The 16,580-nt window shown below is 42.3% G+C and overlaps 1 protein-coding gene across 5 annotated transcripts in view; it reads right to left on the bottom strand.

Annotated features, from left to right (window-relative positions):
* NEO1 (neogenin 1) overlaps positions 1-16,580 on the bottom strand; it is a 180,138-nt gene that overhangs the window by 39,860 nt on the left and 123,698 nt on the right. For 4 of the 5 annotated variants that reach the window (XM_085233601.1, XM_085233605.1, XM_085233602.1 and 1 more), the window contains exons 8-11: positions 8,452-8,671; positions 2,897-3,051; positions 2,431-2,579; positions 1,262-1,400 (exon numbers count right to left, since the gene is read on the bottom strand). In XM_085233601.1, coding sequence (XP_085089727.1) covers positions 1,262-1,400; positions 2,431-2,579; positions 2,897-3,051; positions 8,452-8,671 — 663 coding nt within the window. The remainder of the gene's footprint in view (positions 1-1,261; positions 1,401-2,430; positions 2,580-2,896; positions 3,052-8,451; positions 8,672-16,580) is intronic. The other variant, XM_085233604.1, reaches the window with a different exon arrangement.

The raw sequence follows: 16,580 nt of genomic DNA, 5'->3' as shown, positions 1-16,580 counted from the left end.
TCCACAAAAGACAGGGTTGACCATTTCTAGGACTTAAATGTGGAGAAGAAATTAATGAGGGAGAATGCAGCAAAGGTGTATGAAAGGAAGAGTGGGACAGAGAAGGCTGATGGAGACTGATTATTCACTACTTCACACAGCTCTAGGCAATGAGTGATGCTAACAGAGCAGGTCCAGCACAGGCTGAAAGGGAGGGATCTTTCACAGAAAGTTGAGTTGTGGCACCCTCCACTTCATGCTGCGGATGGTAAGAGTTGACACTGGCTTAACAAGGATGCTGAGAGGCTTTATGGGAGGGAAGACAAATTTCTTCTTCAAGAGTGGTAAGGCATTGGCACAGCCTGCCAGGGAAGTGCTGGAGTCACCGTCCCTGGACATCTTCAAGGACTGTGGAGATGTGGCACTAAGAGACGTGGTTCAGTGGGCACGCTGGGGATGGGCTGACAGCTTGACTAGATTATCTTAGTGGTTCTTTCCTCATTCTACATTGAGTAACTACACAGAAACCACTGCAGAGCCAAGGAGTCCCACAGAAACAAACCACACTCACAATTTGGGACATTAATACCCTATTCTGCTTTTGATCAGTTCTGGAGAGAGGATTCCAGGCTAGGCTTAGTTTTGGTCTGATTGTTCTCAGAATAATTAAACTTCTGTCTAAAAAAAAATAAAAGCTAATTAAGCCTGATCATTCTACAACTGTTCACATATCTGTATTTGTTCACACTGCCTCCTTATTTGGCATACAGAAAATGCTGTTACCACTTCCTGCTTTCAGGACTACATACAAAAGATTTAATATTTATGCTGGAGTCCAAACAAAGACGTGCAACATTTTTCCAGATGACAACAATTAAAATAAAAACACTCCAAAGGCACGTATCTGCTCATACGTAACAAATATTGTAGAAGCTAAAAGACAATTTGGAGTTGTAGGGTTCAAAATAATTGTGTTTCTGTCCACTCTTAAGACTTTGTAGGCCCAATAACCCATGAAATAAACTTCTGATGCTGAAATTAAGGACAGCATTGTTTTGCAATTAGAAGACCAGATGCATTTGCAGGTATATTAATTTTCCTTCGCCCCATTTGGACAGCCTCAGGGGGAGCTTTTAGCATGCGTGGCCATATGCAGCAATCACATTATTAAGAAAACAGGGCAGCACTGAACAAAAACCTAAGAAGTTTTTCTGGTTAAAAATCCTCTTAAATGAAATTACCACGTAATTCCTGCAGAAAGGCTTGGAATAAAGCAGCTTACCATCTGACAGCGTTCGCACAACAACATCTTGGGTAGAGACGCCAGGGCCGTGTTTATTGTAAGCCACCACTCGGAAACTATACTCAGTGTACTTCTTTAATCCAGTAATGGTGTAGGAGAGTCCTGCTACATCAACATCCTGTCCAGAAGCAAACATGCATACGAGTCAAGGTCAGAATTAGGTCTGCAATTGTCATAAATGTCTCAGGCTCAAAACAATAGTACTCAAAGTCAGAAGCAGAGAGGACAGCGCTCTGCAGAACAGCAGATGTAACCCACAGCCACGTGCAGCCAGGGCTTGCACAGATGCCAGCAGGGTGCTTGCAAGAGGAAGTTCTACATATTTGATTTAAATCACAACATGGGCACAGGTTCTACAGATGACAAGGGATGTGGTGAATTTGCCTACTAGTAGAAATGACTGCTGTATTTTTAACAGGGAGAAGAAAAGGAGAGAGTTTTATCTGAACAATACACATTTTTACTTAAAATCTGACTGAAAAAGTTATTTTAAATGCTAACAAACTAAGGGGGGTTTTATTTGAAGCTGGAAACACATTTACAAGCTATCATGTGGGAAATTAAATGACTGGGTTTAGCTCTCCCAAAGCTGTGATTATTTCTTAGGTAGCTCCTTGCACTCGTACCAAGCATGCTGGATTCTCCCAGCAGAATCCTAAAAAAGTGTAATTAATTAGACACTCACCAGTATCAAAACACCAATCACTGGATCAATGAACTCAAGAAGTGAGAATAGTTTAGATTCAGGAACAGACTAAAATCAGCAGTTATCTTACTTTACTAAAACAAAAGCAGCCTGCCTATAAAAATGATGCTGCAGGTATTATTTGATTCTTCAGAGTTTATTCCTCGCAATATGATGGACATCCCCAAATGCCACTTGATGCTGAGTAAGTAAGTAAGCCATCACCTAAAAGCTGCTTTAATTTTCACGCAAATACTGCAAAAAACATTCATGCTGAATGACAAAGCAGTTTTTTAACAGACTGGATGTTTAATTTTAAATGTTTCTGCATTCTGGGCTAAAGGCTTCAGCTTGTCAGAAAATTAAACACTTGGCAAGGTGTTTTTTGAAACGTAAGGTAAAAGCACAATAAAGGAAAGAATGCTGGCACTGTGTATCACACAGAAGAGCCCCAACTCCATACCTGCTCGCTGTCCTGCCCCTTCTCCATGTAGTAGAGCTTGTAGTTCTGGATTTCCCCATTGCCAGACAGCGGCGTTTCCCATGTGACGGTGACAGAGGTGGGGGAGCCAGCGTATGCTCGGATATTGGGTGCTGGACCAGGCAGCTGAACTGCAATGGAAGCAGGAAACTCTGCTCATCAGCAAGCCCAGCCATTGCATTTCAGCAGCTAAATATTTCAGCATCAACTTTTACAAGTAATGACAACTGAAAGCGTTCTTCTATAACAAAATTTAGAGAAGTTAACAAGGCATGACTTACGAGTTAAGAGTGAGCATAAAGCATAACAACAAGGCAGCCCACAACGTTATTTTTAAAATCAGGTCTACAAGTGCAACTTTTAAGAGTATCACCTTATTCTGGGAAAGGCTGTGAATGGAAAAAAGTCGATCCCAAAGCAGAGAGGGTTTAGAATATTTGCAGCTTACCCTCGGGCTGCGTGGCCACCTTCAGTGGTGCTGAGCTCTCTCCATGGCCGTGCTTGTTCTGAGCCACAACTCTGAAGACATAAACCGTTTCTGGCATCAGGTTTTGGATCATCACTTGTGTTTCTCCAGGACGACTGGTGTTTTCAACACGTTCCCTTTGGGAAACAAAAAGATGGGGCACGGAAGCGGCCATTGGTTAGTGAGAGGGTTTTTGAGCAGATATAGAAAGGAATCGGGTGCTACTGGGAACAAAGCTGACACGTATCCCGTCTGAATGCATCTGATGCATTAATGACATTATTTACACCACACTGACTACACAAAACTGGTAATATGCCAAAATTGCTGGTGACAAACAGCTTCCAGTTTTGTGACTTGTCTTTAGAGAAAATACTCACTGAAGTAAAAGAGTAATTTATGCTCAGCATCACCAAATTCGAAGCAGTTTCATTGTTATTCTCCTAACGGCGTGCCATTACTCATCGTGACAGTCTATCCTACTGTTCTGAAGCCACAAGAAAAAATATTTAAGAATTGTACAGAGACTCTGGTGAGATTTAAGGCATTTCTGTTAACATTGTGGGGTTGCTTTTTGTGTATTTTTTCAAGAGGCTGTTTTACGATTTTCTTTTCCCTCCAAACTTTACTTAGTTCCTCCCTAATATTTAGATTCTTTAAAAACATCCCGAGGCCCCGACTCACATCCAGCCCCACACACAGCTGGGGCACTGCTGCTGTTACCACCCAAGTCGTGGAATCAACACAGGGCAACTCCTGCCCATGGCCCCAGCACGAGTGGGGATCACTCAGAGCAACTTCAGGAAACCCCATCGCTGCGTAGCAAGCCCAGGCCTGAGGTGAAGACTAAGAGATTAATTATCAACTAACTACAACCTTTATTTCCACCACCTTGCTGCTGTCACGGGAACTTTCCCACAGCTACTGCTGGGTAGGGCTGTGTATGGATTGTTCTGGCTTGGAACGAAGCTATCTACTCCTGCAAAATGGAAATCACAGCTGTATTGGGGGAAAAAAAAAAAAAAAAACTGAGAACTTCACCATAGGGAAATAAAAGAAAAACGTGAATGGTTTGAATACAAACATTCCCCTTTTGTCTGACAGACTTTGGTTAGCTCTACAGCAGAGGGCAGACGATTCTCGTCCCAACGATTAACTGCTATTAAATCATTTTTAATGCAGGAGTCTGGGCAAAATTATTCCACAGTTTCCCCTTTCCTACCTTCCAGCCATTATGGTTTAGATTACAGCACAATTCCCCATTTTCAATTTATTTCTTTTAAAATCAACTACTAAGGTTGATTTAACACAACTGGGTTTAAAACACTTGGAAAACACTGCTCATTTCTGCACTATTATACTGCTTCTACACAGAGGGAAACAATATTCTAACTGTAACTAAAAAGCTGCTGAAACACATTTTCTAGAATATTCTCCTTCATGAAAGTTGAGCTAAAATGGCATTGCATAAACAGCTTAATTTATTTCAGATTTATTTAATTGTCATCTTCGATTGAGCAGCATCCCTACATTAGAATTAAACCGGTCTGTAAAAGATTTCTTTTAACATTATAGGGGTTTTTTTGCACAAAAGAAGTTGGTAGAGAAGCTAAAGAAATATAATTCCCACTACAAAATGAAAGGGAGGCAGGGAAAAAAGATAAATATTTTCCCTCGCTAACTTTTCCAGTTATAGCTGGAGGAAAATGTTTGCTTGAAAATGCATTTTCAAATGGTTAGTTTCCTTTAAGACGTGCCTTAGATATAATGAAGGTATTTGAAAACCCAGAATAAGTGCTAACTGATTCACAGCTGTGGAACAGCATTCATCTCCCATTGACATGCAAAATACATTGCATTTTCTGCCTCAAGTGTAAATGCACTCACTGATTTTATCAGAAAAATGTCAGCAATCCAAGGTTATTATTTAAAATTAAAAAAAAAAAAAAAAAAACCCCACCCAAATTATTTTTAATGGAAACACAACATTTATCAAAAAATAAATAGACATGCCAAAGTATTGCAATTTTCAGTAATAAGTAGGGACCATGCCTTCCCTCACAACAGTTAAAAATATGGTGAGATTAATCTAATTAAGTGCTTCATGAATCTCTCCTTTATGCCCTTTCCTTGAGGAAAGGAAAGCCTTGAGCACCTTTTATGAGCTCTGATGCATTTTGGTTGGCAGAACAGGTAACAAAACAGATGGTCTATAGGAATATCTATATTACCAGACAGAACCTTATGACTGTTCTAACTCATGCCAGTTTAATCCCCAATTAAAGAGCTTTGTAAACTAGAATTAAGGTTTACAGTAGCTGTCACGCACTTAGGGGAAAAAAGCTACAGCTCACATCCAGAAACAAGGGATCATCTGGAAATGTAAAGCCTGAAGTTATGCTTACAGAACTAAAACCACTGGGGAAAGACAGAGGTGAGCAGCACGACTGCACACAAGCAAGCTCCATTACCTGTAGCTCGCTAAGCCAAACCAGAGTTACCATCTTCTACCTTCTCACTCCTCAACAGACACCACAAACTGCCCGGACCAGCCAGAATCACTTCAAAAGCAATAACAGCAAGCACCAAAATCTAGAAGAACTGGCATTTCTACTTCAGTTCCTCCTTTTCTAGTGCTGATACTCCTCTGCAGCACTCAACTTGAAGGCCAAATTTGCTTTGCAAGCAGATGCTGAGTTGAAAATGGGAAATATCTCAGTAGTGTGGGCCGAGGGCAGGATGGCTCCTGAAGGCACTGATGAAGGAAAGCTGACATGCGGCACAGGAGGACCCTAAGGATTATGTGGGGAAACCCATGTTCTGCGTGAGAATATTCTGCAGCACTCCAAGGAAGTCCAAAATGCAAAGTTAAGGAACACCTTCTTGAGCTGTCATGCATCTCTCACTTCACTGGGTGGGCAAAAAACAAGAGGGATGCAACTCAGCAGAGGCCGAGGCCTGGTCTCTCCCAGAGCCAACAGGTACCCGGGGCTGCTGTGCCTCACCATGCCAAGCTGAATCTACAGCCCCTCAGAGATGAATTAGAGATGGCAGAATATCTAACTAAATCCTGTGTACTTCTTAAATGTTTTAAAAGCCCAATGTAAAAGGGAAATCAATCCAATGACCCAGAGTTTGATCACTGCTCAAACTCAAGCGAGGAAGAGAGAATGCTTAGGTGACTAAAGGGATCTGGTAATGAAAATGGTACAAGTAGGCACAAACACACGACTTTTAGAAAATAGGATATATCCACTTAAAACTACAGCAGAGATGTATGATCATGTATAATTCAAGGGCCACCCTGCAAACATTTAAGCAGTATTTTATGATGCTGAGAAAGAACAGAAGGTCATACATCCAGATTTGACATGAAAACTTTCTGGTTTTGCAGTGCCTACTTATGTGGGACATTCTCACCTATTTTTTGAGTCAGTAACAAAGCAATACTTACACAGGGCCCAAACAACCCAGCAAAACTTACCAGGTAAGAAGAAAACAGAGCATTTGTGAAAGATTAAATCACGTGTCTGCATTTTTCAACAGTTACAATACTTACCTCTGCCTTTAAATTCCAACTAAAAATTCCACATTCTTTTAAAATTATAATCTCTATGAGTTGGTTTCTGTTAGTTTTGTGCCTATCCTTAAAACAATATATAAAAATGTAAATCTAGCTGTACATCAAACAGCATGCCCCCACACATGCACACAAAACATTGCTAAGAAGCTAATATTGGAAAATACGTAAAAATAGGGATTTCTAGAATGCTGAGTGCAAAGTATAGGCAATTTACTGATTGCACAGAACCCAGTTCAGGGCTGGGAGTGGACATCATCATCTCAGCTATAGGATATTCCTCACTCTTCTATCCCAGGTGCCAAAGTATGGAAGCTGACAGAACCAGCAAGCCAAAAACCTCAGCACAGCTCTGGTCCATTCTCTGCACTTCAAGAGAGGTTAATACCACTTCAAATGCATTTAACATTTGAATTACTCTGAGCCATAACTTTAAACATGCCCAAAAATTCAATGAAGAGTTATTTCTAATCTCCCAGCTAGAAGGAAGCACTCAGCTCAAGTTTAGCTGAGCTCTTCTCATACGCAATGTATCACGTTCAATTATTTGCTTAATTCAGCTTAATAGCTCCCAAATTCATGCCCTAATGAACTGACACCAGCAAGCTGTCAGCACCGTCAGGTCACATCTAATCTGATGGAGACGAGGCAAACAGCACCCACGCCAGGTGTAGCACAGAAGGAGGCCAAGCACTACAAGCTTCTCATTCTCAAGCATTATTATTTTTAATTTTATCACTCTCATTGTCTAAACACAAGTTTCATGTCATAATTTCACAGCACTTTTGCACTAATATGTGAAATGTGTGATATTAGCACAGCACAAAACTTATATGAAGCAGCTAGAAAATGATGAATACGTGCCAATGAATGGCTTCCTGAGCCTGCTCTGAACCCTGACCCAGAAAGGCACTTGTGCAAACAAAGCTTTCACTGCAGTCAGTGAAACCACCTGCTTACATATAAGCACCAGCTTAAGCACTTTGCTGTGCAAACTTTCTGTGGGGCACACTACCTGAACCCCAGAGGGCTGTTTTCCTACTGCTGGCAACTGCAGTTCCTGCAGCCTGTCCTGTCATTTCCTGGTTTACTCAGCACAAACAATGGAAAACCTTTATTCTGCACACTGCTTCTGACTGGGATATTTTCTAGATTTCTGTAGTCCTGCATGTAGTAGCAAGCCATGCACTTTGTCTTCTCCAAAAGCAGTGCAGGGAGAGGCAGGAAGCTGATTCCAGCACATTACTTCTTAACAGCCCAGTGGGGAGAGCAGTCAAAACCAGAAATGTGAAGGAAGAAAGGCAGGCAGGTTGGCCACTGCCACTTTTCCTGTCCCCAGTAGGAATGAATATTACCAAAATCAGCAAGCAGCAGAAAATCAACATTTGTGAGGCACTGAAAATGTTACTAATTGCCTCAGTCCTGAGCCTCGACAAGACGACTATCCACGGAATTAAAAAAATATTTGAGAAAAAAAATTCTCCAAGTGGGAGCACATTTTGTATTCTTTCCACATGACTTCGCTATCTTTGAGCCTCACCCTGTAGTCAGTAAGCAGATAATTTTCTTTTGACTAATAAATCTGATAATCAAGCTAATTTGAAATTAATTAAGCACCACTTAAAATGATTGTTAGCTCCAACTTCTTCAGTCTTATCACAATTTGAAGCTATTCTGAGCCCATCAAGGTCTGATCCCATCAGTAAGAGAAAGGGTAGACTGGCCTAAACCTTTTACAGGGATTCCTAGATGGGAATCACCTAACTGACAGCCACTTGACTCCACAATCAGACTATATTTGAAGGTTTTAAAGCAGAAGCTGGCAGTGTCAGTGATGCTAAAGAGGTGCTACAGTCTACACTTGCTCTTAGCTTAACAGTCTGCTGCATACAGGTAGCAACTCCTGGCGGCCAACTGAAAATAGGCACATGCGTGACTTGTAAGATCATGTCTTTACCTGTTGATACCTTCCTTGGTGTAGAAGATTGAATAGGTGAGGTTGTCTCCCTGCGGGTCTGACACCGGTGTCCGCCACGTCAGCCTGATGAAGCGAGTGGAGACGAGGGTGGCCACGACGTCCCGAGGGGCTGTAGGCAGTGGTCCCGTTGTAGCTGGTGCTAGATGGTCATTAGTGGCACTGGTCAGTGAAGTGGGAGGTAATGTTGGGATGGCAACATCTTGTCATGTGCAAACATTGGGGAATATGAAGGGCAAACATCACCACGGTTTAAAAAAAAAAAAGAAAACAGGGAAAAAAAAAACAAAAGAAATAAACAAAACCACGATGGGAAACAAAACAAAATGAACACACACAAAAAAGGCCATTAAACTGAAGGCTGACATGCAGGCAAAGGTAACTACTGGAAACTAATGGGAAGTATTAAAGGACAGGTCACTGTCGAGCAGGCACACCAAATCTCCATTGTAATGGAAGTGGCAAGGGAGAGGGAAGGTGAAGGCTGAGGGTAAAATATGGCCTCACGCAATATTTTCACACAATATTTTCATGCCTTTGTAAACCAGATATAATACCAAGCATTTTCGAATAAAAAACCAACCAGTGTCATTTATTCAAGAACACATCCACACCCCATTTTCTCCTTTTTTTCATTAACACACAGAATTAATTTGTACCGTTCTCAATCATTAGCAACAAAAAAGGCAGATGGAACACACCAAACCCCTTAGAGGGGTACCAACTTCAGGCTGTGCAATTAAAGGTTAGAGTCAGCTCGCATAACTGCTTCTCACTGCTTGGGTCCCACCTCTGCACAGCAGTGGACACAGAGCCGTGTTCCCAAACCTCCCCCAGGATCACGGCTGCCTTTCCATCACAGCTCTCACATTTAGCACGGCCTTTTAGAAAGATGCTAGCGGGCACAAACAACTCGGTTCATGTTACGTGGAGGTTTTATGATCTTTTTTGTGCTAAGTCATGCACGTTTTCCTACGTTACTGCTTTAAGGCTAGCCTAAATCTCCAGGATTATTGCATTAAAAGGTTGACAAGTTAAGAGCAAAAGTTGTAACGTACAAATAGCTGTTCTCCAAATCCTATTAAAGCAATCCATCCGGTAAATCTAACAGTAATATTCTGAGCAGCTGGACCCCAATTACCACAGGGTATTACAGGAAACACAAATGGTAACAGAAACCTAAAGTTCACGATACCTTGAATTTTCCTGGATTCTTAATTATTTACCAAGCTTAAGCCACTCACTGACATTTTCCACACCACAGTCTCTGCTGCCAAATGCATTTATTCACTTGCTAACGATGGAAACCAAAATGGCTCCGATCTTCTCAAGAAAGGAGTTCAGAATGAGCACGGCTTTTGGGGAGAGCTGCAGCACCTCCACCTGAAGAGCCACCACAATGCACGGACACATGTCATAAGCAGCAAGGAGACACAGAAATGAACTGCAGGAAACACACCATCTGAGGTCTTGAATTCGCAGAGCTCATTTTTGCATTTCTATTGTCAGCCACCACTGACAACGGTGGAAGAATAAAACAGCTGCTTTTATCAGATGAGCACAATGTTATGCCTTTCTTCTTGCCTTGATACTGAACTCAGAACTTTTCACTTCAGTACCTGCATCTTTCGAGGACTCTGCAAGGCTCCCAGAGTCAGGAACATACGTGTCTTGAATTGAAAGCACACCTCACAGGTAGGTAAGTGCACAAGGATATCTCGTTAAGCACCCTCCAACACCAGAACAGCACGGACCACAACTTACCATTCTCCAACGCCCTACTTCCAACCAATGGATGACACCATTACTTCATGTTCATTGCTAAATCTAAACTATTTTCTGTCCCCGTTGTAAGATTTCCTACAGGAATGCACATTTATTAGCTACTTGCATTGGTAGTATTATTTAAAACCATGAAATAGTTTGAAAGAAGCTGCTATAAATACGTATCAGTGTTGTACAGCTGCATCAGACAAATGCAGCATCCTCTCAGCCATTCCCCGAACTCTGATTTACGCTTCCCACAGTTAGTAAGACTATTTAGCATGTGAAACACCTCCCTTTTAAAATACAGAAAGTAAAGATATTTCAGAAATATCCATCACAAGAGGCACTTGCTATAGAAAGTAAGTTTTTATAGCCACTGTTTCAGTTGTTGCTTTAACTCTCCGAAGACTGGCAGAAATTAATTTCTACTGTATGACCTTATAAAACTCTAAAGAGCTGCATTAGATGGGCCACTCTTCAGAACAGCAGCTTTGCTCGTGGAGCTGGAATACCTCTTCACACTTAGAATGTGTGAAACCACATACCTTTCATTACCTTACGTTAGCACCTTGGTTTCCCCCACACATCTTGGTCCTAACAGGTGATCTGCTTCAAATCATGTGCTCCTGACCCAAAGGATGCATCCTACCTCTCTCTGTAGGTAATGGTGATGTCTCTACCATCACTGTAGTTGGTTAAAACACAACACAAATATTTTTAAAATAATTACATTGAGACAAAAGGCTGAAGGTGGTTGGATGGATGCTCCATCTCTGGATGCATTCAAGGCCTGGCTGGATGTGGCTCTGGGCAGCCTGGTTTGGTGGTTGATGACTGCACATAGCAGGGGGGTTGAAATTAGACTATCATGGTGGTCCTTTTCGATCCAGGCCATTCTATGATCTATGATCAAAGTTCTAAAACACACCTCTCATACTCCCACTCTGGCCTGCCTCCTTACTGAGAAGATCCATAAGGGACCCGCGTGCCTGGAGGCCCTGCGGGCATCAAACCAAAGAGCCTGGCAGAGCTGCCAGCACTTCCAGGTTCAGAGAACCTCGGTTTTCTCCTCATGCAAGATTCAAGCCTAGGAACACTTCTTCTGACAGCATTAGGGTAGATCAGTCACGCACAACAAAAGACTGGTGGCATCTGAAAAACAAACCGTGAACCAAAGGAAAGTACAAAGGATGTGTAAATCCTACAAGTGAGCTAAGCTGTGAGGAGACAATTCAATTCACCCATGGAAAGCCACAATGAACAGAACTTGGGAGCAGTGCAACACTGCTGACAGCTGTGGGATGCACTCGGAGGAATGGGTTCCTTCCTTTCCTTCTCTCCCCATTCTTCCTCAAAGCGCCCTGAGTGCCATTGCAAACTGATTTGTACACAGCCATGTGAGCAGACTGCTCAGCAGTGCAGAGCTGTGTTAATGAGTAATTACACTGAAATTAGCTTTAATGCCAATAAGGGAGCAGCTTTATTACTTCAAGCTTTTAAGCACGGTGTAACAAGTCACATGCAAACAAGTCTTTTTTTTCTAATATTCCACCAATTTTAAAAAGCAGCCCCATACTAGAAGACTCTTTCCAGGGCTATGCTTCCACAGTTACACATTAATCTCTTTTTTAAATATAAAATATGCATATTCAGCAAGTGACACACTAAAAACAGGGAAAACGAATGAAAAATGCTGCATGCCAGATGTACACATACAACAGATTCATCTCTTCAGCCACTGCTGTTAATTCAATTCTTCTGTGCTCGTGTTTCTCTAAGGGCTCAGGACCAAACCTTTGCTCGATTCAGCATCCCACAGAGAAGCAGCACATTGTCTTCAGCAGCATTTGGGCAAAATCCTTCAGCAAAACGGCTGACACAAAATGCTGTCCTTAAGCCCTGGCTGCAGAGCAGCTGGGCCGTGATGGAGGCCTGAGCTTGAAGAACTGCATGTTCTATAAGGAGACACTGAAAGTGCCCCAATGCAACTTCAATCAGTAGGTAAGGGAAGCTAGTTGATTCATCTGTCTGCATCTAACGAAATTAAAAGCTAAAAAGAAGTTAAAGCAAAATATTTCAGTCAATTTTCCACTTTGTAATGTATTTTCTAAGGTTTGCACAGTAACCTGGGTAACAAAACAATGTCCAAACTCCTAAACAAATATAATGCAAGCAAATACTGAAACACAAGAAGAGGCAGCAGAGAAATGAGCACTTTTTGGATTTTCTGACTAGGAGAAATGCGGATTTTCCTAACTGGCCACTGTGGTCCTTTGCTGCCTGCAGCGCCCTGGGTCCTAAGGGACACCATCAGGTAGCTTGGTGCATTTGTGCATCAGCCCCACACACCTCTGTGGCAGCAGCTCTTCCTCGTTCAGTGTAAAGCACAGCAGTGAGAGAACAAAGAGCTCCAGCACGTGCCTGCAGTGCTGTTCAGTCATACCCACTTCAGGATACTGATGCGATCTTTTAAAAACAACTGTCGAACATACCACACCTGAAAGGCAGCAATTGAAATGCTTTATTTGTTAGATAATTATCAGGAATATTTTCCATGTTGTCCAGCCCCTCCGGTTTAGATTTCCCTTTTCCTCCTCGTTCCCCCCAGTGGCACATTATTGGCACATTGGTGGCTTCCTGGAGCTCTGGGCAATAACATCCCAATTATAACACCGGACACACTGCACAAAGAGCCAGCAGTGGTATCTGTGCTCAGCTTTGCTGCTGCCACCTGAATGGCCCCATCCTCAGCCACCTTGTGCATAACAAGATGGCAATCCTACAACCTACAAATGAGGACTGTACAAATATTTATGAAATCAAGGTGCACAAACACTTGAAGATCGGGTGTGTGGCCACATTAGGCTACTCTTGGCCATAGTGGAGTGCTTACAATGCCACAGCTTCCATGGCTGCCAAACGAGAGCAGCAGGCATATTCCTCCTGGAGAGGAGCAAGGACAGCTGGGAATTTCCTAATCATCCTCCCAGTGCAGAAGGAAGCCTTCCTGGAACCTTTCTGTAGCCTCACCCTCAGAGGACACAAAGCACGAGGCAAGGGGAGAGCAAAATAGCCCCGGTCAGCAGCAAATTCAGGGCACCGAAGAGCAGTGAATGTAACAGCACTGCAGAAGGAAAGAAAGCCCTCTTTATAAGGACTTCAGAGTAGCTTTATAGCTTTTGAGTGTAAATAAGGCCTTGGCTTCAGTAACAGAGACTTGATGCTGCAATTAAAAATAGCAAATTACTATTTTGCCAGAAAATCTGCAAGAAAAACATGACCTCAGACACTCAGATCTCTAAATGCCCTGGAAAGTCTAACTGTAAGGAGGAGATACTCAGAAGTAGCAGTATGTTCAAACATTGATTTGCTGTACTCCAATTAAACTGTTAACTAAGTAAACTATATTTTGTTCTTACATTGCTATTCAACTGATTCCAGAAAGGCAATCCACACTTCCACAGGTTTTTATTGGCTTAATCTAGTGCTGCGTTTCCCTCGGTTGGAGCTCAGTATATGATATCACAGCTAGTGCCTGGCAGCAGAAGGATTTACCTTTGATCAGGATTAAGAGGCTGAGATACTTCAAAAAGTCACATTGAAAAAAACAGATTTTTAAAATTATTTTTAAATCATTTGCCTTCATGGTGTTCAAGAAATACAACAGTAGTACACTGCAACGCAGTATGAAATAATAAAACTGCTGCTGTCCCTTAAAACTTTGCCTTCTGCCATCCCTGGGTTTTCACCTGCACCAAAGCTCTGCTCCTCTCCAATCAGTTTCCTTCCATGTGTAGGACAGAATGGACATCATCTCGTTATTCCTAACAGTCCCCTGCTTACCATAAACAAAGAAAACATGTAGTAACTGGCACAAATAAGTTCTTACAGGACAAACGGTTGAAGTTGGTACTTCGTCTCAATGGATCAGCTACAATGACTTAATTACTTCCTTTCCTTGGAAAAACTAATTAAAAGAAACACATCAAGCTCCTATTCTTTTACTAAGAGGTGCTTTCATGGAAACTGAAAAGAATCAGAAATGGAACTGAGGGTGAATTAAAATAATTTCTGCTGTATACAGTGAACACATTCTGAACCTCCAGGGTGTCACAATGACAGTCACCAGCAGCTCCATTTAACTGCTGTGAGACAAAGACTTGTGTCTGCATGGCACAACCACGGAAAGACAGCAGAACTTAACTGTTCATAGCAAACTCAAGGTTATGCCAACAGTTGTATGCAAAACTGCGGGTCGTGAAGTAACCTTCTGTGTGATTTTACTATACAGGGAAATTTGCCAAAAAAGAAGAAAACGTATTAGAACAATTTGGGCAACAGTTACAAGAAAGCCCAACTGTGGCCAGCTGGACAGAAAGCCCACCGACTTTGAGACTGCACAACTCATTTGGAAATGCATAGCAAAACTGACCCTATAAGGGCTGCCACATGTCTGCAGGACTATGTACCAGTGGTGTATCAGGGACAACAGGCCCCAAAAATAAAATCCATGGAGCTTTTATGTTTTATGTTGCTGGGTTTTATACATTACTTGCTGTGATTAACTGAAAACCCCTCACTAATGCTCACCGTTGGATGTGTAAGACATTTGAAACAAAAAGATGGGAAAAAAGTTGAATCTTTGTTTTGTTTTTTTTTTCCCCAGTAATATTTTTCTTCATAACACATTCAGATGGCAGCATTACCCTCGTTTCACCACTCCATCTGGCCAAGGAAAGGTCCAAATTGCCAACAGCTCTCCACCCTGAGCATCTCTTCTGTGCACTTATGCATTGGTCTCATTCAACAACGCTCAAGTTCTGTAGCATTGCCAGGAGCACTGCAACGTGTTCTGCTGCTTTATGATCCTGAATCAGCTGCCTACTTCTTCCTGCAAGCAGCCCCCTGGGGACGAGCCAGACCAGGGCCCATGGCACAGAGAGCACAGCAAGGAGGGCCCTCACCTCCCCACATCATCCTAAAGAGAATAGAGGGCTGCATCGAGGATCCAGCACAGCCCTCTCAGTCTGCTTTGTGTCCAGCAGCCATCAAAAGAAAGAAATGAACAAGGAAATGTCACCTCCCACTCTCCCCCAGATACAAGCACTTGTTTTCTTTACAAAACGCAATGGAAATACCTACTTGTTTCTCTATTCTGGCATTTTCTACCTAAAGCAGACAGATTTTTTTTATTTAGTTTGTTGTAGTTGCCTTAGATTAATTTACATTGCCACTGGGAATGAGGACTGTTATTTACTCTTCATTCAATACATCCTGCTCGCAAAAAGCTCACCAAGAAGACATACAAGTAAATTCCTAATAGAAAGCAACTATAATTTTTGTGTTCATTTGGTCCTATCTCCTAATGTAAAATGGACACTCAATAAATTGTGGGTGCATAAACAAACCGACAAACGCATTTTCTGACAATGAGCTCATTTTTCAAAGGAAGTCATAAAATCCATGACGATGGAGTGCACTCCTCCCTTTTTCATCTCATGATGAAGCGCTGTGGTGCAGAGGAAACAACCTGATGTTTTCCTGTCTCACAAAGCAGCCATTAGCGAGGTGGGACGGCCCGGTGACGCACTGAACACAGCAGAGGAAGGCAGAACCCATCAGACAGCAGTGGGCCAGGGGAGGAGGTAAAGACAAAAAGCCTTCATTTGGATCACGAGACTCACATGGTGAAAAAAAGAGGGAAAGAGGCCAACCAGATCTCAATCTATCCCCAAGGAATTTAAAACTACCTTTACACAGATTTTATTACTGGAAAGCAATTCAAACCATAACTACATATTGCAAAATGACAGACCCAGGAGTCAAAAATCCTAAACACAACACACATGTAGGACCCAAGGCAGTACAAACGCACCTGAACGCACCCAACAACCCTGCTCAGGTTCATGCAAATACTCATCAGCTGAGCTCCTCTGCAGAATTAAAGGCTCTTTAGAACAGCGGAGTCTGCACCAACAAGCCACAATTTCTTAACATCTCCTAACAGGATAGCAATTATTTTACTCCAACAGGAAACGTGCTACATTTGAGTGAAGCTCCTTCTGGAATAGCAGCAAATAAAACCACCGTATATATTTTGGAAAGCGTTCATTCACACACCACGTGGAGCCTTCTGCCTGTCTCAGGAGTGAGGCAAGGCTGCTCCCTTGGCCAGAAGTCTAGCTGGGGCTCTGCCAGTTGCTCCTTCTATTGCAATGAGAGAAACATCCACCACGCCTTCACTGCCATGCTCATCTTTTTTTTTTGACTGTGTTTTCCAGTTTTCTCTTACTGTTTGCCTACTCAGGGCCACAGTTGCTGTTGATGCGGTGAACACGACAAAT

Source organism: Meleagris gallopavo, chromosome 12 (genome assembly GCF_905368555.1).
Source record: "Meleagris gallopavo chromosome 12, MGAL_WU_HG_1.1, whole genome shotgun sequence".
NCBI classification, from domain to species: Eukaryota; Metazoa; Chordata; class Aves; order Galliformes; family Phasianidae; genus Meleagris; species Meleagris gallopavo.
The sequence above is the reverse complement of the archived record's forward strand: the minus strand, read 5'-3'. Positions and strand labels throughout refer to the sequence as shown.